Source organism: Nyctibius grandis, chromosome 7 (genome assembly GCF_013368605.1).
Source record: "Nyctibius grandis isolate bNycGra1 chromosome 7, bNycGra1.pri, whole genome shotgun sequence".
Taxonomy (NCBI): Eukaryota; Metazoa; Chordata; class Aves; order Nyctibiiformes; family Nyctibiidae; genus Nyctibius; species Nyctibius grandis.
Window position 1 is genome coordinate 18,075,913 of NC_090664.1, and position 15,322 is coordinate 18,091,234.

The 15,322-nt window shown below is 38.0% G+C and overlaps 1 protein-coding gene across 1 annotated transcript in view; it reads left to right on the forward strand.

Annotated features, from left to right (window-relative positions):
- Positions 1-15,322, forward strand: part of TBC1D5 (TBC1 domain family member 5) — a 350,320-nt gene that overhangs the window by 117,560 nt on the left and 217,438 nt on the right. The window contains exon 4 of the mRNA XM_068404675.1: positions 14,793-14,928. Within this exon, the coding sequence (XP_068260776.1) occupies positions 14,829-14,928 (100 nt within the window). The 5' untranslated portion in view covers positions 14,793-14,828. The remainder of the gene's footprint in view (positions 1-14,792; positions 14,929-15,322) is intronic.

The window sequence follows — 15,322 nt, forward strand, 5'->3', positions numbered from 1 at the left end:
TTCATTTCTGATAAGATACTGTCAAAACCTCTAAGCCAAAAATTATGAATAATGTTAAAGTTATTTAGGTTTGTTGTATTCAGTGATTTGCTCGTAAATGTGGCTGCTAAAACAGAACAGGATTTCCCTTTTTTCTTCCACAGCGAAGAACAAGAACTTCCCAAGCACAAGAGTTTGGATGAGTAGGCAGGGGATCTGGTGCCTGCCTGAGAAATCCTTAAGCTTCAAGCCTTCCTGGCAACAGGTGGAATTGCAATGTGTGTTTGACAGAGAACAGTCATCTCAGCTAGGCAATCTCTGTCACCTCTCCTTTGAAGAAAGATATGTCCCCTCGGTCAACTTTTTCCTCCTTTTCCGTGAGGAAGCTGAGAACACCTGCTACTGCCATGTTAAGTCTTCCTTTTAGAAGAAAAAGGAAGATGAATAATACATGACAGACCAAAATTTCAAAAGTAACTACTAATTTTAGGTGCCCCAAGATGCACAGCCTTACTATTAAGAAAGAAAAGGGAGAACAGATCACATCTACATTGTATATGCTTGGTTTCTTTCCATTTACTTCTGGATCCAATTCAAAATTCTCATTTCATTCTTCTTAATGTTCTAGGTGGTCCATAGCCTGGCCACTGTTAGGTCACTTCTCTACCTGAACTATTACCAGAAATGCAACAACATAGCAAAAAGAACATTTTTCTAGGCTTTTGCCTGTGAACAGTTTAAGATTAAGATCATACAGAGTCTGCAGCAGGAAAGAAAAAATCTGAAAGCTACCTTTTCACAAATTGATATCTCATGTGTTTGGAGAGAAATAAAATAATAAAATTGGTCAGAAAGACGGAAAGAAAAAAAATAATTGGAAAGAAGTATGTGAAAACAGCTATTTTGTCCCGGAAGATTCAGAGTGTTAATGCTTTTGTGATTTGTATGTTAAATATTCTTAAAAAGTCATACTGATCCGTCTAACACAGACAAGAAAACTGTCTGCAAAGGCTTTCTAAAAACAATAGGAAAATTTAATCAAGAAGGTTTCTAGCCGTATCTTGTTTACATCTGTTATATTTTTTTAATAAAATGGGCTTAAAGGCTTAGCCTCAAAGGTGTTGCAAGCTTTCTGTAAAGTATGACAGCTGTTGTTCCAGTACAATTCTTCAGATCTGTTCACTGTTTTGTGGGAATTCCATTTCCTTTTTGCTGGTTACATAGAACAAAACTTGGTATTCAGACAACACTGGGGGATTCAGTCATGTTGTACTGGTTGGTGAATTAGAGAGCACACTCAACTAAGCCTAATGTATTTAGGAGCTGTCAGTCTATTGTATTACTTATTAAAAATCAAAAAAGCCTTAGAGAGTCTTGCCTGTCCTGCTCTCATTCCCCAGAGCAGAAGCGCATGGACAATTCTCAGGGCAACTGATCCCTTAGCCTACTACTAGTCTTGTCTAAGATCTTGCCCTGTTACTTATGTGTTGTCTGAGAATGTCATGCAAAACGAGGCTTTTGCTTCTTGCTGCATAGTGTGTGCTGACCCACTTCTAAAGAAAATAGAACTTGTTGGTGGCAGATTTTTCTGGTAAGACACATTAACCGCTAAACCAAAAAGCCCTTTTAACTCATAAATTGCAACTCACTTTTACTAATATTTCCTCCTTTAAACAGTGTATTTTATCCTTATTTCTGAATTAATTTATGTTACAGATTCTTATTGTTACTGTAAATTTTAGGGCACATTTCTAAACTTCTGCAGAATTAAATATTTTTTTTTAATAGTTTGTTTGTCTGTAACCTTGCAAAGTGCTGCTTTCCTACATGCTGTTTAAGACCTGCATCTATTTCAGGTTTTGAGGTGGTACAGACTGTGTGTGCTTGATGTATGATGCTGCTTCTACTGGTGACTTTTATGCCTGTGTTTTACATCTTTGGCAGGGAGCAGGGACTGCCCAGAAAATATTTTAGGAGGAATAAATGCCTCTAAGTAACAGTGCATTATAGAAATCATTATGCTACAGTGGCCTTGCCTGCCTAGCTTCTCTGAAGACTTCAGCAAGACCACTTTTTCCCTTGACAGTTTGATGTGCATGTACAGGAAAACATAGCACATTTCATCCAGCTGGTCAGAAATTTGAATGGAAAATATGAGAGTGGAAAGCAATAGGAAAATAAGTTGTAACCGATAACAGTGTATTAAGATGAAATTATTAAAGAAGGAAAAATATTGCCCTATAATTTTCTCCCGTTTATGATATTACTAAACTTGGCAGGAGTTAGTGCTAAGAGTTCCTGAACACCAGAAACAAAAGAGATGCAGCAAGGTGTGCTGAGCAGCAGAGTTCACTGTCTACAAAAGGGAGAACCTGCCTTGTCATCTTTTTAGTAGCACGGAATACAGTGGTATGTTCCTACTAAAAAACAAAACAAAACAAAACTAACCAAACCAAACCAACAAGAGTAACTTACTTATAGCAGTACTGACATCTTGGTATAGAGTGCTTTCATGCAGTGAACTACCTGCTAAGGTTAGCAGCTTCATCTATACCATGTGTTTCCAAGTGTTAGGGAGTTCCTTTTCTTGAGGTATTTTGTTTTATTTAATTTTATGTAGGTACTGGTGTTTGAAATTCACCACATCCTAGGTATGAATAAATATTCTACAAAAATACTGAGCCTCTATAGCAGCTCCTAAGTGCCCTGCTTTTGTTACTCCTGATGTGGCAAGGCTGAAGAGAAGCGATGTGAGCAGGCAGTACATGACATGAATACTGTGCCTTGCATAGAGTATATCTTGAGACTGAGCATTTGGGTGTGAGAGAGGGCAGTCATGGGAAACTTCAGCATAGTTTTTACCTGGGGTAGCCCTACTCTGAAGATTTTTTCTTCTGAGTATGGCTTTTAGACATACTCAAGTAAGCCACTGCTCCTGTTGGCAGAAGTAATGGGAAAGCCTTGCAATTTGCATTCATTGCACTGCAGCTGAATTAGATTTCACATAGCACCTTGTCTTTGCTTTCCTCTTCCACTCAGTTTTCATCTGCAACTATGCCCATTTGAATTCACTCATAAGGATTGGTTCGTGTAGGTGAACATGAGTTATGGTTCTTCACGTTATATAGAAACTTCATTGTAATATATGAAACAAATTCTGTCTCTGCACCTTTGAAAGTGCCTATGAAATGGTCCTTTTTTCTTAGCAAACAGGGCTTGCACCAGCTTTCTTTGTACCTCAGCATGAGACCATGCTGCTTTAGCATCTGTATATCTAGAAGAGAAAACGAGAAGAGAAATACTTCATGTAAATGCCTCTGTGCGTGCATGACATGCTGGTGTTTCTGTAAAAATTCTGCCAACCCCTGTAGGAAACTGTTTTCTAAAAATAGTGAAAGAATAAAGGCTGAATCCTAGATTAATTGCTTACTGCTTTAAAGCTGTGGTATCCTAGAAACTTATTTCATTGAATACACTTTTAGTGTCTAAGCTAGTTACTATCATTTTGGGTAAGGCTGCAGGCTAAGGTGCCATTTTTTCCAGTCCACTGTTTTGATGATTTCTTTCAGTCTTGACATTCTTTGGCCCTTCGAGTTACACATCTATTACTAAAACATAAAGCGTGTAGCATAGCGTGGTGCCTGTGTGTTCCTGAAAGTAAAACTCTTAAATACTTAAAAGCAGTCATTTCCATACCATAAACAGCAGTAAACTACTTTAATCTCTTAACTATCTTTGGAAGGACAAAGCTTTAATTAAAATTATGTTGAATTCTTTTGTAACCAGGTAGATAAAATGTATTCCAAAATAAAATAAACAGGAATTTCTTTCGTTTAATGGGTTTTCAATTGTTTGAATCATTTTAATATGAATAGCATTTTCAGCACTTTTAGATTACTGTAAGAAAAGGGAATAGCTTCATAGTTGAATAATGTAAAGATTTGAAATCTTACTGCATTTTTCCTTTCCTTCCATCCCATCCTCCTTTCACTAAAGTAAAACATTCAGTTTCTTTCAGTCGTACGCCATAGGTTATAGTTTCTAGGCTTTTAATTGGTCTTGTTGCTCTTCTCTGGACTGATGCAGCTGGTTATTGTCCTTTTATGCTGACCTTCTAAAGATGGATACACTATAGCAGCTCAGGCCTTACCAGCATCAGATGACAGGAGGAGATTTACACATCTCATTTTCATCAGCTTGTTTTGGCTATTTTGGAGTAATATGATATTGTTGAGTCACTTTCAAGTTATGATCCGCTTGCCCATATCCTTTCCATCACAACTGCTTTGTAACTAGTTACTCTTCATCTTGTATTTTTGTAGTTGATTATTCTAACCAAGTGCAAGGTCTTAACTGGTCTTGGTTAAAATTTACACTTTTGGCAGTATAGCTTCAACCCAAATGAGTCACCTGACCTGGTTCCATGTAGATGCTTGTGCCAGTAGTGGGAATGCAGCATGGGTAACAATGATCAGTCAGGAGGAGGAGAATGGGACTATCTGCATTGACCACAGTATCAATTAAGTCAAAACTACTGCATGAAATTACCTTAAACTGAGTTGTATGTGATGATTTGAAAAGAGATGTTTTACCTAGTTCTCTAATCCTGTCTTTCTTCAATCTAACCTACATATTGTTTAAATGGTGCTGTATATGTTAGCCGTCTGATTTGCAACAGCATCTTAGCAGAGTGAAGCAGAAAACACTTCACTTCCCTTGTCATTTTTGATAACTCTCCCTCTCTTTAAATAGCAGATCGAATCTTTTCATTGTTCTCTTCTACCTACTGGTGTGCGCATCTGTGTATCCTTACATGATACATAATGTTCTCTTCTTGTTCCTAGTGTTCCTTGTTAATTGCATCTTATTTGTTCTTTGCCTTTCTGATTTGACCCTATAACTCCGTGCTTATTTATACTCAACCTGGATTATATGACCTAATTTTTACTTTGTGTGCTTCCTCCTTACGCTTTGGTTCATTGAAGTTTGCAGTTTAGCCAAGTTCACGTCATTGCCTTTTCTGTCCTTCCTCTGCATCAGGATAGCCTACGTTATAATATAAGAGAGCTGTCTTTAAGAGTTGGCCAGCTTACCTGAATTCCTGTTTCCAGTTTTGTTTCTTGCCTAAAAATTGAAACTTGCTTTGTTGAAATCTTGTTTCTTTTATTATAATGGTTGTTTGCCTCCTTCATTTCCCAAGAGTCATGAACTTTGTCCTGCTAAGACCACATTCATTTGAACTTTTCATCTTTCTGGTTTGAGCTGATGTATACTTGTGGCTTAGAATCCAGCTCAGTCAGTGACCGACCTGTCTGCTTTTTCCTCCTCCTACTTTAAAACAAAATGCAAACCAGTTAAATAAAAGTTCCCTTTCACCAGTATATTCCAAGAACTTACTAGACAGCCAGCGGCCAGCTAGATTCCTTTTCCAACGTATGTATTCTACACATATTGTAGTCTTTTCTTCTGTCGTCTTTCAGTATTCCAATTTTCAACCTTCTCCTGTGTTTCCAATTTCAGAATAAGTACAGATAACCTCTATTCACAAGGCAGCGCTCTCACTCTTTTGGCTGACATATTCAGTAATGACAGTAATGTGATTTATTTCATCAAATCTTACTTGTTATGCCAATTAAATTATAATTTTGTTCATGTGTGAGATCATGTGCTTCTCTGACAGGAGAAACCAAACCCTGCCATGCCACCTCCCCTCCACCTCTATGAGGAACCTTTCTCTATTTGAGTCTTTAGTTGAAAGGATGTACAGTGAAAATATAACATTTTCACATCTGCTGCTAAACAGCTAGATCTTGGGGGTGGGAGGAGCGTTCAGGGCATGGGCTACATTTAGCTGTTGACTTTGGATCTTTTTAGGTATTTCTTGTTTGAAATTAAAGTTAGACCACAGTTGTGTTCTATTAACAGCCTCATTGTGGAGCTGTCACATAAGCCTGCATTAAAAATATGTGTAGTTTTGTGTTGAGGGTGTGGGGTTTGGTGTTTATAGGAGATGCAAACTGCAAAGTTGAGACTGGTTTTGGCTGTTGTCTCGCCTAGTCATTGATTTTATTTTATTTTTTTTTTTTTTAATGAGACCATACTGAACACATAACTGTAGTATTGGAAATTTAAGATACTTGGTGCTGTTTATACTTTCGTTGTCACCTTTAGCAACACAGAAGAGAGAAAATGTTTCACCATTAATGTCAAATGTTCACTATTCATAGCATTAGACCTTGGGAACCATTGTTGACAAGGTTGGTAGGGGGCTATGGATAATTGAATATAGTGGTCAACAATACGTAAGGATTTCGATCCTCTCTGCTTTGTTCAAGTTTTTCTTCCTTAGTCAAACTAGCAGATCTTACAGAATCATGTAACCTCAAGAAAACTGTAAGGTAGCAACTGCATGAACTTGTTCCCTGCTTGTAACAAATATGTGGAAGGTTCTTTTTTTCTTTTTTAACTTCTAGCAAAAAAAAGGTTTTTTTTAACTCTCATGTGAATTACCAAGGGAATTGTCATGGTCCCAAGCTATTTGTGTCGTTTCTTAACCCTGACATTTTAATTCACTACTGAATTTGTACTTCGCATGTTTAAGTACTCATAAGACATGAAAGTGGTAGGGTTAAATCTGTAGACAGTGCTTTAAAGCTCCTATGATAATTGTTCTTAGGTATGTATTCCTTTACTGTGGCTCTTGAGACAACTATTTAATAGACAACATTTGAATAATACAAATGTGCGGTTGGTAAAAATGGATTAGGGTTTCAGGGTGGTACCAATGGGTGATATTTAATATTGAATGACATGTATTAAGACAAATGCTTTTATATATAATTTATTTGGCATTGTAAATGCATTTATCTTGTGAGATACAGACCCCCTGTTGCCACATGAAGTATTCTGGAAAGGTTTGGAGTAAATAAATAATAAAACCACTTTGATATACAATCTAACAATATTAAATATTAAGACTTTCACATGATTGATTTTAATACTTAATTAACTTATTTAAAGTCCAATGTAACTCTGTTTTCGTATTAAAGATCAGACAGACAGAAGTTAAAATGCAGGAAATGTTATTAAATGGGACAAAATTAATTGCATTTCATGATCATCAGACTCACTGGCTGTTATCCTGTCCATCAGTGTCATGATCTTGTTTGTTTCGTTCTGGACCCCAGCTGATGTTAATGTTAATCTGCTCTACCATGCCAGTCCATTTTTATGTTTGCATCATTCTATTTTAATGATACATAATCTGATACATTTTATAAAAGAGATTTGGTTTATGCTATCCAAAATTTGTCAAATTATGTACTTTTCTGCGAAGTTAGTAAGTGTTCCTCCTAAGGCATGTTTCTTCAGTGGATGGTGGCAACCTGTGGAAGTGACTGAATAGAAACATTAGCTAGTTTTAAACTGCTGCGGGGGGGAGAGAAGGGGTGTTTGGGTTTGGTGGGGTTTTATTGGGGTTGTTTTTTGGAGGCACTTGAACTAGTATCTTCTGTATTTAAATGGAGGTGATGGTAGTAAAGGGCTCGAGTGATGGACAGCAGAAGAGCTCAGTGCTATGAGATAGGTGGTCCATGTGGCCTGAGTGAAAATCACTCCCAGAGCAAAGAATAAAGCAGTGAATATCACAGATTGGAACAAAACTTCCAAAAATGCCTATTAATGAGTGTCTTAGTAAAAAATATCCAGCTTGAAACATACCAAATGGTTCTCGTTTTCCAAAGCTCATGCTCAGGACTGTCTCCTGCTCAGCCCTCTATTCAGAGAAAGCACAACTTTTTTTTGTTTGTTTGTTTCCTAGTTTAGGAGGAATAATTTAACTCCTGGGAGATATGGCCAGTGAAAGAAAACCCAGGGTCTGGAACTGTTTCTAGATTATTTGCTATTCATCTGTACTTCATTGCTTTAAATAAACACAATGCATGTTTATTCTTCTAATACTTAATTCCTTATCTACTTTAAAATGTTTTTACATTCTGGAGAATCCTCACTTTTGTGTGCTAACATGCTTGATTACTTCATAAGCTGCACATGAGGGGCAGAATTGTGAACCCTCATAACATGATGCTGTCAAACTTAACAAAACATGCATAAGACCATTACCACATCAGACATTTGCTTTTAGTCAGGTCATTTTAATCAATTTGACTTCACAGGGCAGCTAATTTATCACTTAGCTAAACAAGTATTTCCTCTACTTCTCATCAATTTAAGTAATTAAAATGGTAAACTTTGCTATATGGCATGAAATAAAAGCCCAAAGATAATTTGGAGAAGGTGGTTGATACAGTCTAATAGAATGAATGCAAAGTATTATTTAAATACTTTGGTACGCTTCAGTAGTTTTCAGAAATGTCATATTCTGGTAGCTTTGCTGGTACTGATATAAACTGATTTTTATTTTTAGCATAACCAAGATTAAACAGTGTGGTTCAGCTTCTTCCTCAAAGTTAATGGGTTCTCTTTTTTCCTTTCTTTAAGCATAAAATGTTTTGCTTTTTTTGCTTGATCGTTTGGGGGTAAGAGGTTGTCGGAGAGCAAGAGTGGGGCAAAGTGCTGCTATTTGGGCAGTTGTTCTGCCCTGGTCCTAAGTACCTCCTCAAGTCTGCAATTTCTCTCCTTTCATTTCACCACTGAGGGACAGGAAGAGAGAGGAAACGGATGTTGTAAAAGCTCAGAATTGCCTAAATCTTTTTCACCTACTCAGTTACACCTTCAAAATATGCTTTGTGAGACTGATTTATATTTTCTAATTTTGCCCAAACTATGTGCATACTCTTCACATCTTATACATTACTTTTGATATGTTTTGGTCTGTTTTGTAGTTTGAAGAAATCATTTTTAAAAGTCTATATAAACACTGATGATTAAGGGAAACATTTTAGATGAAGTGGTTTTAGGGTTTTTTTAATTGAAATAATTTAGTAACGATTTTTAAAACAAAGCTTGTTATCCAGAAACTGCTCCTTTGAATACTGAATATTTGTATTCAGTATCTATTGCAAGTGGAGAGGTAAATGAATGTCTTATGGCTTGAAATAAAGTAGTGTTCATGTTCAACTGTGCTATGTTTTGTTTATCAAGTGCTGATTTTAAATTTATCAAAATTTTTGAGACTAGTGTAGTCTTGCCACTTGCTCTCATGGCAGTGAATAGTCTCGCTGCTAAAAGAACTCTATAAAGTTTGGTTTTATTCTGAGCTTTTCATCTTCTAACTGAACATTCATTATAATCAGTTTATTATATGAACATTTATTATAATCTTATTACAGATGACTGCTGTTCTGTATAGTTCTGGTTATAGCGGTATACTTTTATGTTTGTGTAATACATGTTTTTGCCGTGTTTTGTCCAACTCCAGTCCAGACATGACTGATGCTTTGTTGGCAGTTCATCTAGTGATAGAAGCATATCTCACTTAGACTTTTATCTTTGTCTTGTGTTTCTACCTAGATAGATATGACTTATGTGATTTAATGGAAGATGAAGTATGTCTGAGTTGAGGCTGTTGCCACGGACAGTCTGGTGAAGAAGTGGTTTTCATTTTGAATGTTTTAAATATTATTTTTTTTAAGCATTTCAAACTCACAGGTTTGTATACCAGAAGAATGGCAATGCTGATGAAGGCATGACTGTGTAAGTCAGACTAGTTTAAGGCAAGAGGTGGTAGAAATAATGTCATGTGTTAGAACAGCTAATACAGAAGGCAAAAAATTCGTAAACTGAGAGGTGCACAAACCTCCTTATGTCTAAGAATGAAGCAACGGAGTTCAAAGCTAAGTACTCACTCAGAACAAGAAAAGTTCTCTGAATTAGAATATGTTAAATCAGACTGTCTAATACAATAAGTAGTTGATCCCTCCTGTGTAGAAAGAGGTTCTTAGTAAGGTAGATGTTAGTAAACGTCAGTTAAGTTTTTCCTAATGGAAACGGGTTGTTATTTTATCACCTATGGAATATGGAGGAGGTCATGGGGAGAGAGGATGATGTGCTATAAGCAAGTATCTCTACAGAGTCCTTTTAAGATCCTGTGGAGTTCTGTGTTGGGAGTCCATAAGCCTGTCTTTCAAGGAATTTTTGGTGGCCTCCATTGAGAACCTGGGCTGACAGGTCACAGACATACTGACAAGCTGCCTTCACTGTTGCTGGAAAGTAGACTGGATTCACTCCCCGTGCGTTGGTTGGTGAGAAGCAGACCTGTGATGCTGTCCTCAGTGGAGGCACGGCAGAGCAGCCAGGGCCATGCCACAGCAGCCCTTTCTGACGGCACGTGAAGCCTCCCCCTGCTCGCATACCTAGCGAGAGTAGCCAGACGAGGTGTTTATCTGCCTGTCTTTTCCTTGGGCTCATGGATGGATTAGTGTCTCTCTTCATTCCCCTAACTAGATGAATGTTTCATATGCAGCCTTAATTATTTTTTCATGTGTATTAAAGAATCGTTGAACTCCCAGTGCTGGGAAGGGTGCCTGGTCTTTGGGATTTTTAGCCCTTCATCTTTGGAGGAAAAAGAAGTAGGAATAGATAAAAGAGTCACTTTTAGCTTTGACTGAGATGTTAGAGTTTAACTACATAGCCAGTATCGAGTCTTGTAATCTAATAATTGAACTTCAGATTTTTATAATAGTTTTATTGTTTCACATTGATAATGTTTTAAAATTGCATCTTATTTAATATGAGCAATATGTTATAGGCCATTACAAATCAACCAGAAACCTGCAAAGAATTAATCTGTCTCAGAGTAAGATCCCAAGTGTAATCATAATTGTTTAATAGTTCTCTTTGCTCTTTGTTAGAAGAGCTGAAAAGAACTTAAGTATAAAACTGCAAAGAAAATTGCTTGGACTAAGGAGTGACAAGACTAATAGGTAGTGATATTTTTTTTAAACTAATCAAATGTATCCGTAAACAAACATAAGTGATTAAATCACTGTGCAAGTATCAAAAGTAAATCTATCTAACAGTCTGTAAAGTAAATTATGGCTCTTATATATTGTAAAGGCATGGTATTTGGGGAGTATTTAAAGAAAATTATAAGATGGGTACAGAACAGAAGAATATAGAAGAACAAACTTACTAGAGCTAATTTCATACCGTGTTATTGATGTAAGACCATGTAAGACTGAAGCATGTTATGTCTTAACTAAGTGGTGGCTGCTAAAACTACAAAGACTGATAAGGTCATTTTGTGCCTGGTTCTCAGTTCGAAAGGCACTCAGGTTGTTCCTTGGTCAGATCGCATAGCAGTGTTGTGTCTGAAGGACCATAAAAATAAAAAGTTAAACTCTGTCAGCACAGTTCAAAATAAGCTTGTAATTTGTGTGAAGACAAAATGAACAGATCAGTAGAAAGGTAATTACAGTGATATAGCAAAGAGATCAAGAGCAGCAACTGAAATTCCAGCAGCAGAAAATTATAAAATCTCTTTCTGTAAAGTTGCTTTTTGTGTTTGTTTTTTTAAAGTAAATTATTTCAATTTTTTCATTTATTTATTTAAGATATCAGGTAGTTATAAACATATCTCTATATTATGTAGCCATAAGACTGCAGGTAAACATTGAAATGTTATTTAAGTGGCTAGCAAGTTTATAAATGTTTTTCTCCAAGTTACCATTCATGCATTTTTCATTATTATGGTTTATAAATTACATAGGAAACAGATGATATGTACTTGCATTCATAATACGTTTTGTTGAGTAGTACAAAGAGTTGTTCAAGGCAATTCTGTGTTTTGATGGTGTGTTTTATCATATGATTGTAAGATTATAATAATTTGACATAAAGGTGTACCACTGCAAAAGCGGTCAGTGCTTCTGACTGCTTGTTCCCAAGAGCTTCGGGTGTTCTCTTCTAACTAAAAAGTAGCGAGAGATGACGGTGCAATCATTTCAGCACCACACTAACACTGGTGCTGGGACAAAAAAAGGACAAAACCCTCAGGGAATACAGCTGAGGGAGCATCCTTTCAGAAACGGTCTTGGATTCATTGGTTTGAAGGAAATGCCTAGCAGTGGCCCAACTAGCTTTGTTTATTATTTAGTTTTGTGGGTTTTTTTTTTCCCATGTAACTTAGTAGGAAAATGAAGCAGATGGATAGTATATAAAACTAGAAAGGTCTTTAAGAATCCCAGTTCTCTTTCATTTATTGACAGTAAACTGAAGGTATAAAGCTATATTGTCAATGCCATGCCTTGTAAGAACCAAAGGAAAAGCCTGACCTCTGTGCCAGGCAAGGTGATGGAACAGATCATCCTGAGTGCCATTACACGGCACACGCAGGACAATCGGGGCATCGGGGCCAGCCAACATGGATTCATGAAAGGCAGGTCCTGCTTGACCAACCTGATGACCCGCTTAGTAGATGAGGGCAGGGGCTGTGGATGTAGTCTATCTAGACTTCAGTAAGGCATTCGACACTGCCTCCCACAGCATCCTCCTGGACAAACTGGCTGCCCGGGGCTTGGATGGGTAGACTCTTCGATGGGTTAAAAACTGGCTGGATGGCCGAGCCCATAGAGTGGTGGTGAATGGGTCAAAGTCCAAAATCTCAGGAATAATACCACTAGTCAAAGTCACTAGTGGTGTTCCCCAGGGCTCGGTTCTGGGGCCGATGCTGTTCAATATCTTTATAGATGATCTAGACGTAGGGTTGAGTGCACCCTCAGTAAATTTGCAGATGACACCAAGCCGGGTGGGAGTGTCGATCTGCTGGAGGGTAGGAAGGCCCTACAGGGGGATCTGGAGAGGTTAAATAGATGGGCCGAGACCAACGGCATGAGGTTCAACAAGAACAAGTGCCGGGTCTTACACTTCGGCCACAACAACCCCATGCAGTGCTACAGGATGGGGGAAGAGTGGTTAGAAAGCAGCCTGGCGGAAAGAGACCTGGGGGTGCTGATCGACAGCCGTCTAAACATGAGCCAGCAGTGTGCCCAGGTGGCCAAGAAGGCCAATGACATCCTGGCCTCTATTAAGAATAGTGTAGCCAGCTGGTCTAGGGAAGTGATCGTCCCTCTGTACTTGGCACTGGTGAGGACACACCTTGAATACAGTGTCCAGTTCTGGGCCCCGCACTTCAAGAAAGATGTTGAGGTGTTGGAGCGAGTCCAGAGGAGGGCGACCAAGCTGGTGAAGGGTCTGGAGGGTATGACCTACGAGGAACGGCTGAGGGAGCTGGGGTTGTTTAGCCTGGAGAAGAGGAGGCTCAGAGGTGACCTTATTGCCGTCTACAACTACCTGAAGGGAGGTTGTAGTGAAGTGGGAGTTGGCCTCTTCTCCCAGGCAACTAGCGATAGGACAAGAGGACATAGCCTCAAGCTTCACCAGGGGAGGTTCAGGTTGTACATTAGGAAGTATTTCTTTTCAGAAAGGGTCATTAGACATTGGAACGGGCTGCCCAGGGAGGTGGTGGAGTCACCATCTCTGGATGTGTTTAAGAAAAGACTGGCTATGGCACTTAGTGCCATGGTCTAATTGACATGGTGGTGTCAGGGCAATGGTTGGACTCGATGATCCCAGAGGTCTCTTCCAACCTGATTGATTCTGTGATTCTGTGATAATTAATGATTTCTGAATTGATAATATACCAGTCCTGAAAGTGTAGGCACATACTGTTCTGTTCTATTTTGTTCTTTCTATTCCATTCTATACCTCTTTGACTTTTTATATTTCTTTTTAAATATAATTTTCTTGGAGGTAGAAAGTTAAGATACTTGTAAACTAAGCAGTTACAGTAAGTGATATTTAAAACTCAGATGGCAGTCGTAGGTAACTACGTAGGGTGCTTGAGAAAATCAAACCTATTTGGCTGGCATAGTTCTTTTGTGTTGCAAGATAGCGACATCTCTTTGAAGCTGTTAATAAATTGCTGTACAGTGACCAAAACAGTCTTGACAAATGTACTCTTCTGCTGTTAATGCCCTGGAAAGGTCGTTTTTCCTTCTTCCTGCTCTGACCATAACACCATCTGCTTTTCACCCTTTTATTGGCATCCTCTTATTCATTGCAACAAATATTAACTTCCAACAGTCCTCACATGAACTTCTAATATAGTTCTTGTTCACTTATGTGATAGGGATGTGAATGCCATTCAGCAGCCTGTGATGATGAACCCGCGTCACCTCCTTCCTGGGGTTTTGGTTTTGTGCTTTCTCCCCTTTTGCCATTCATTTTTGGAATAACTTTGTAAATATTCACTAGCTAGCCAATTATGTTTCTTCAAATGCTTAACATCATCTTTCTAGAAAGCTAATACAAATCTTGATAAAACAGAAATCAGCCATCACACCAGTCAGTATATCTCATTCTCTCTTTTTTTGCATGTGTTTGCATCCCTCTCTCTGTTGTTTTATTCTTGACCTATGATTTCTGAGAAAGTAGTGGTTAAAAGGAAGTTTTCCTAAGATGAGAGGTCCGGAGTCCAGAAGAGTGACAATGATAGGTCTCACCTCAGCTTTGCTCTGTAACCTTCATTGTGCCAAAGGACTAGGGTCAGTTCTCCCTGGAATCAGGCTAAAAGATGAATTGGGGAAGCTAGAAAAAGGAAGGAAGGAGGCTCCTGCCCCACTTTACAGTCTCTTGAAACCACACTTGGACTTCTACTTGCAGTGTGATAATTGGAGGTACTATACCAATTCTTTTGGACTCCAAATAGTAAAACATTTGAATGGAGTCACTCTTGTTCTGCTATTAGACATCTGATGGTGAGTTTATGCCTGGAAAATAAGGAACTGTGTGACTGAAAAATAGCTAAAGAAACACTGAAGTGTTTGTTTCTCTTTTTTTTTTTTTCCCTCCAGATAAATACCCTTCAGCTGGAATTTACTATTGCCAATATGTATCATTCTGTGTCTGAAACCAGTCACCCTTTGCAAACAGAGGAACAAGAAATAGGCATTGATCCCTTGCAGAGTTATTTGAACAAGCCAGGAGAAGGTGAGTTTTGTATTTCTGTACTTCTTTGACTTTATACCTAGAAACCTTACCTAAGTGTGTCATGATAACTGTACCTGTCATAATTTGTTTAATTCTCTCAATGAAGTTGAACAGGGCAACTTAAAGAACATTTCAGAGTGCGGGTAGAACACTCCGACACTAATGAAAACCATGAAAACTCAACTTTCAATTACAGAAAGAAACATTAGCCAAATGTTTAATGCGCTGCCAACCTTTTTTAATCATAAACCAAACACTGACTTCAGCATAAGAATATTGAAATGCAGCATGGCTTTGTGTTACTTTCTTAAGCATGGGCTCTTTTACACTACTTTGATTTGGGGGATTTTTTTCTGTTAATTTGTTTTGTTTTGTTTTAATTCTGCAATAAAGT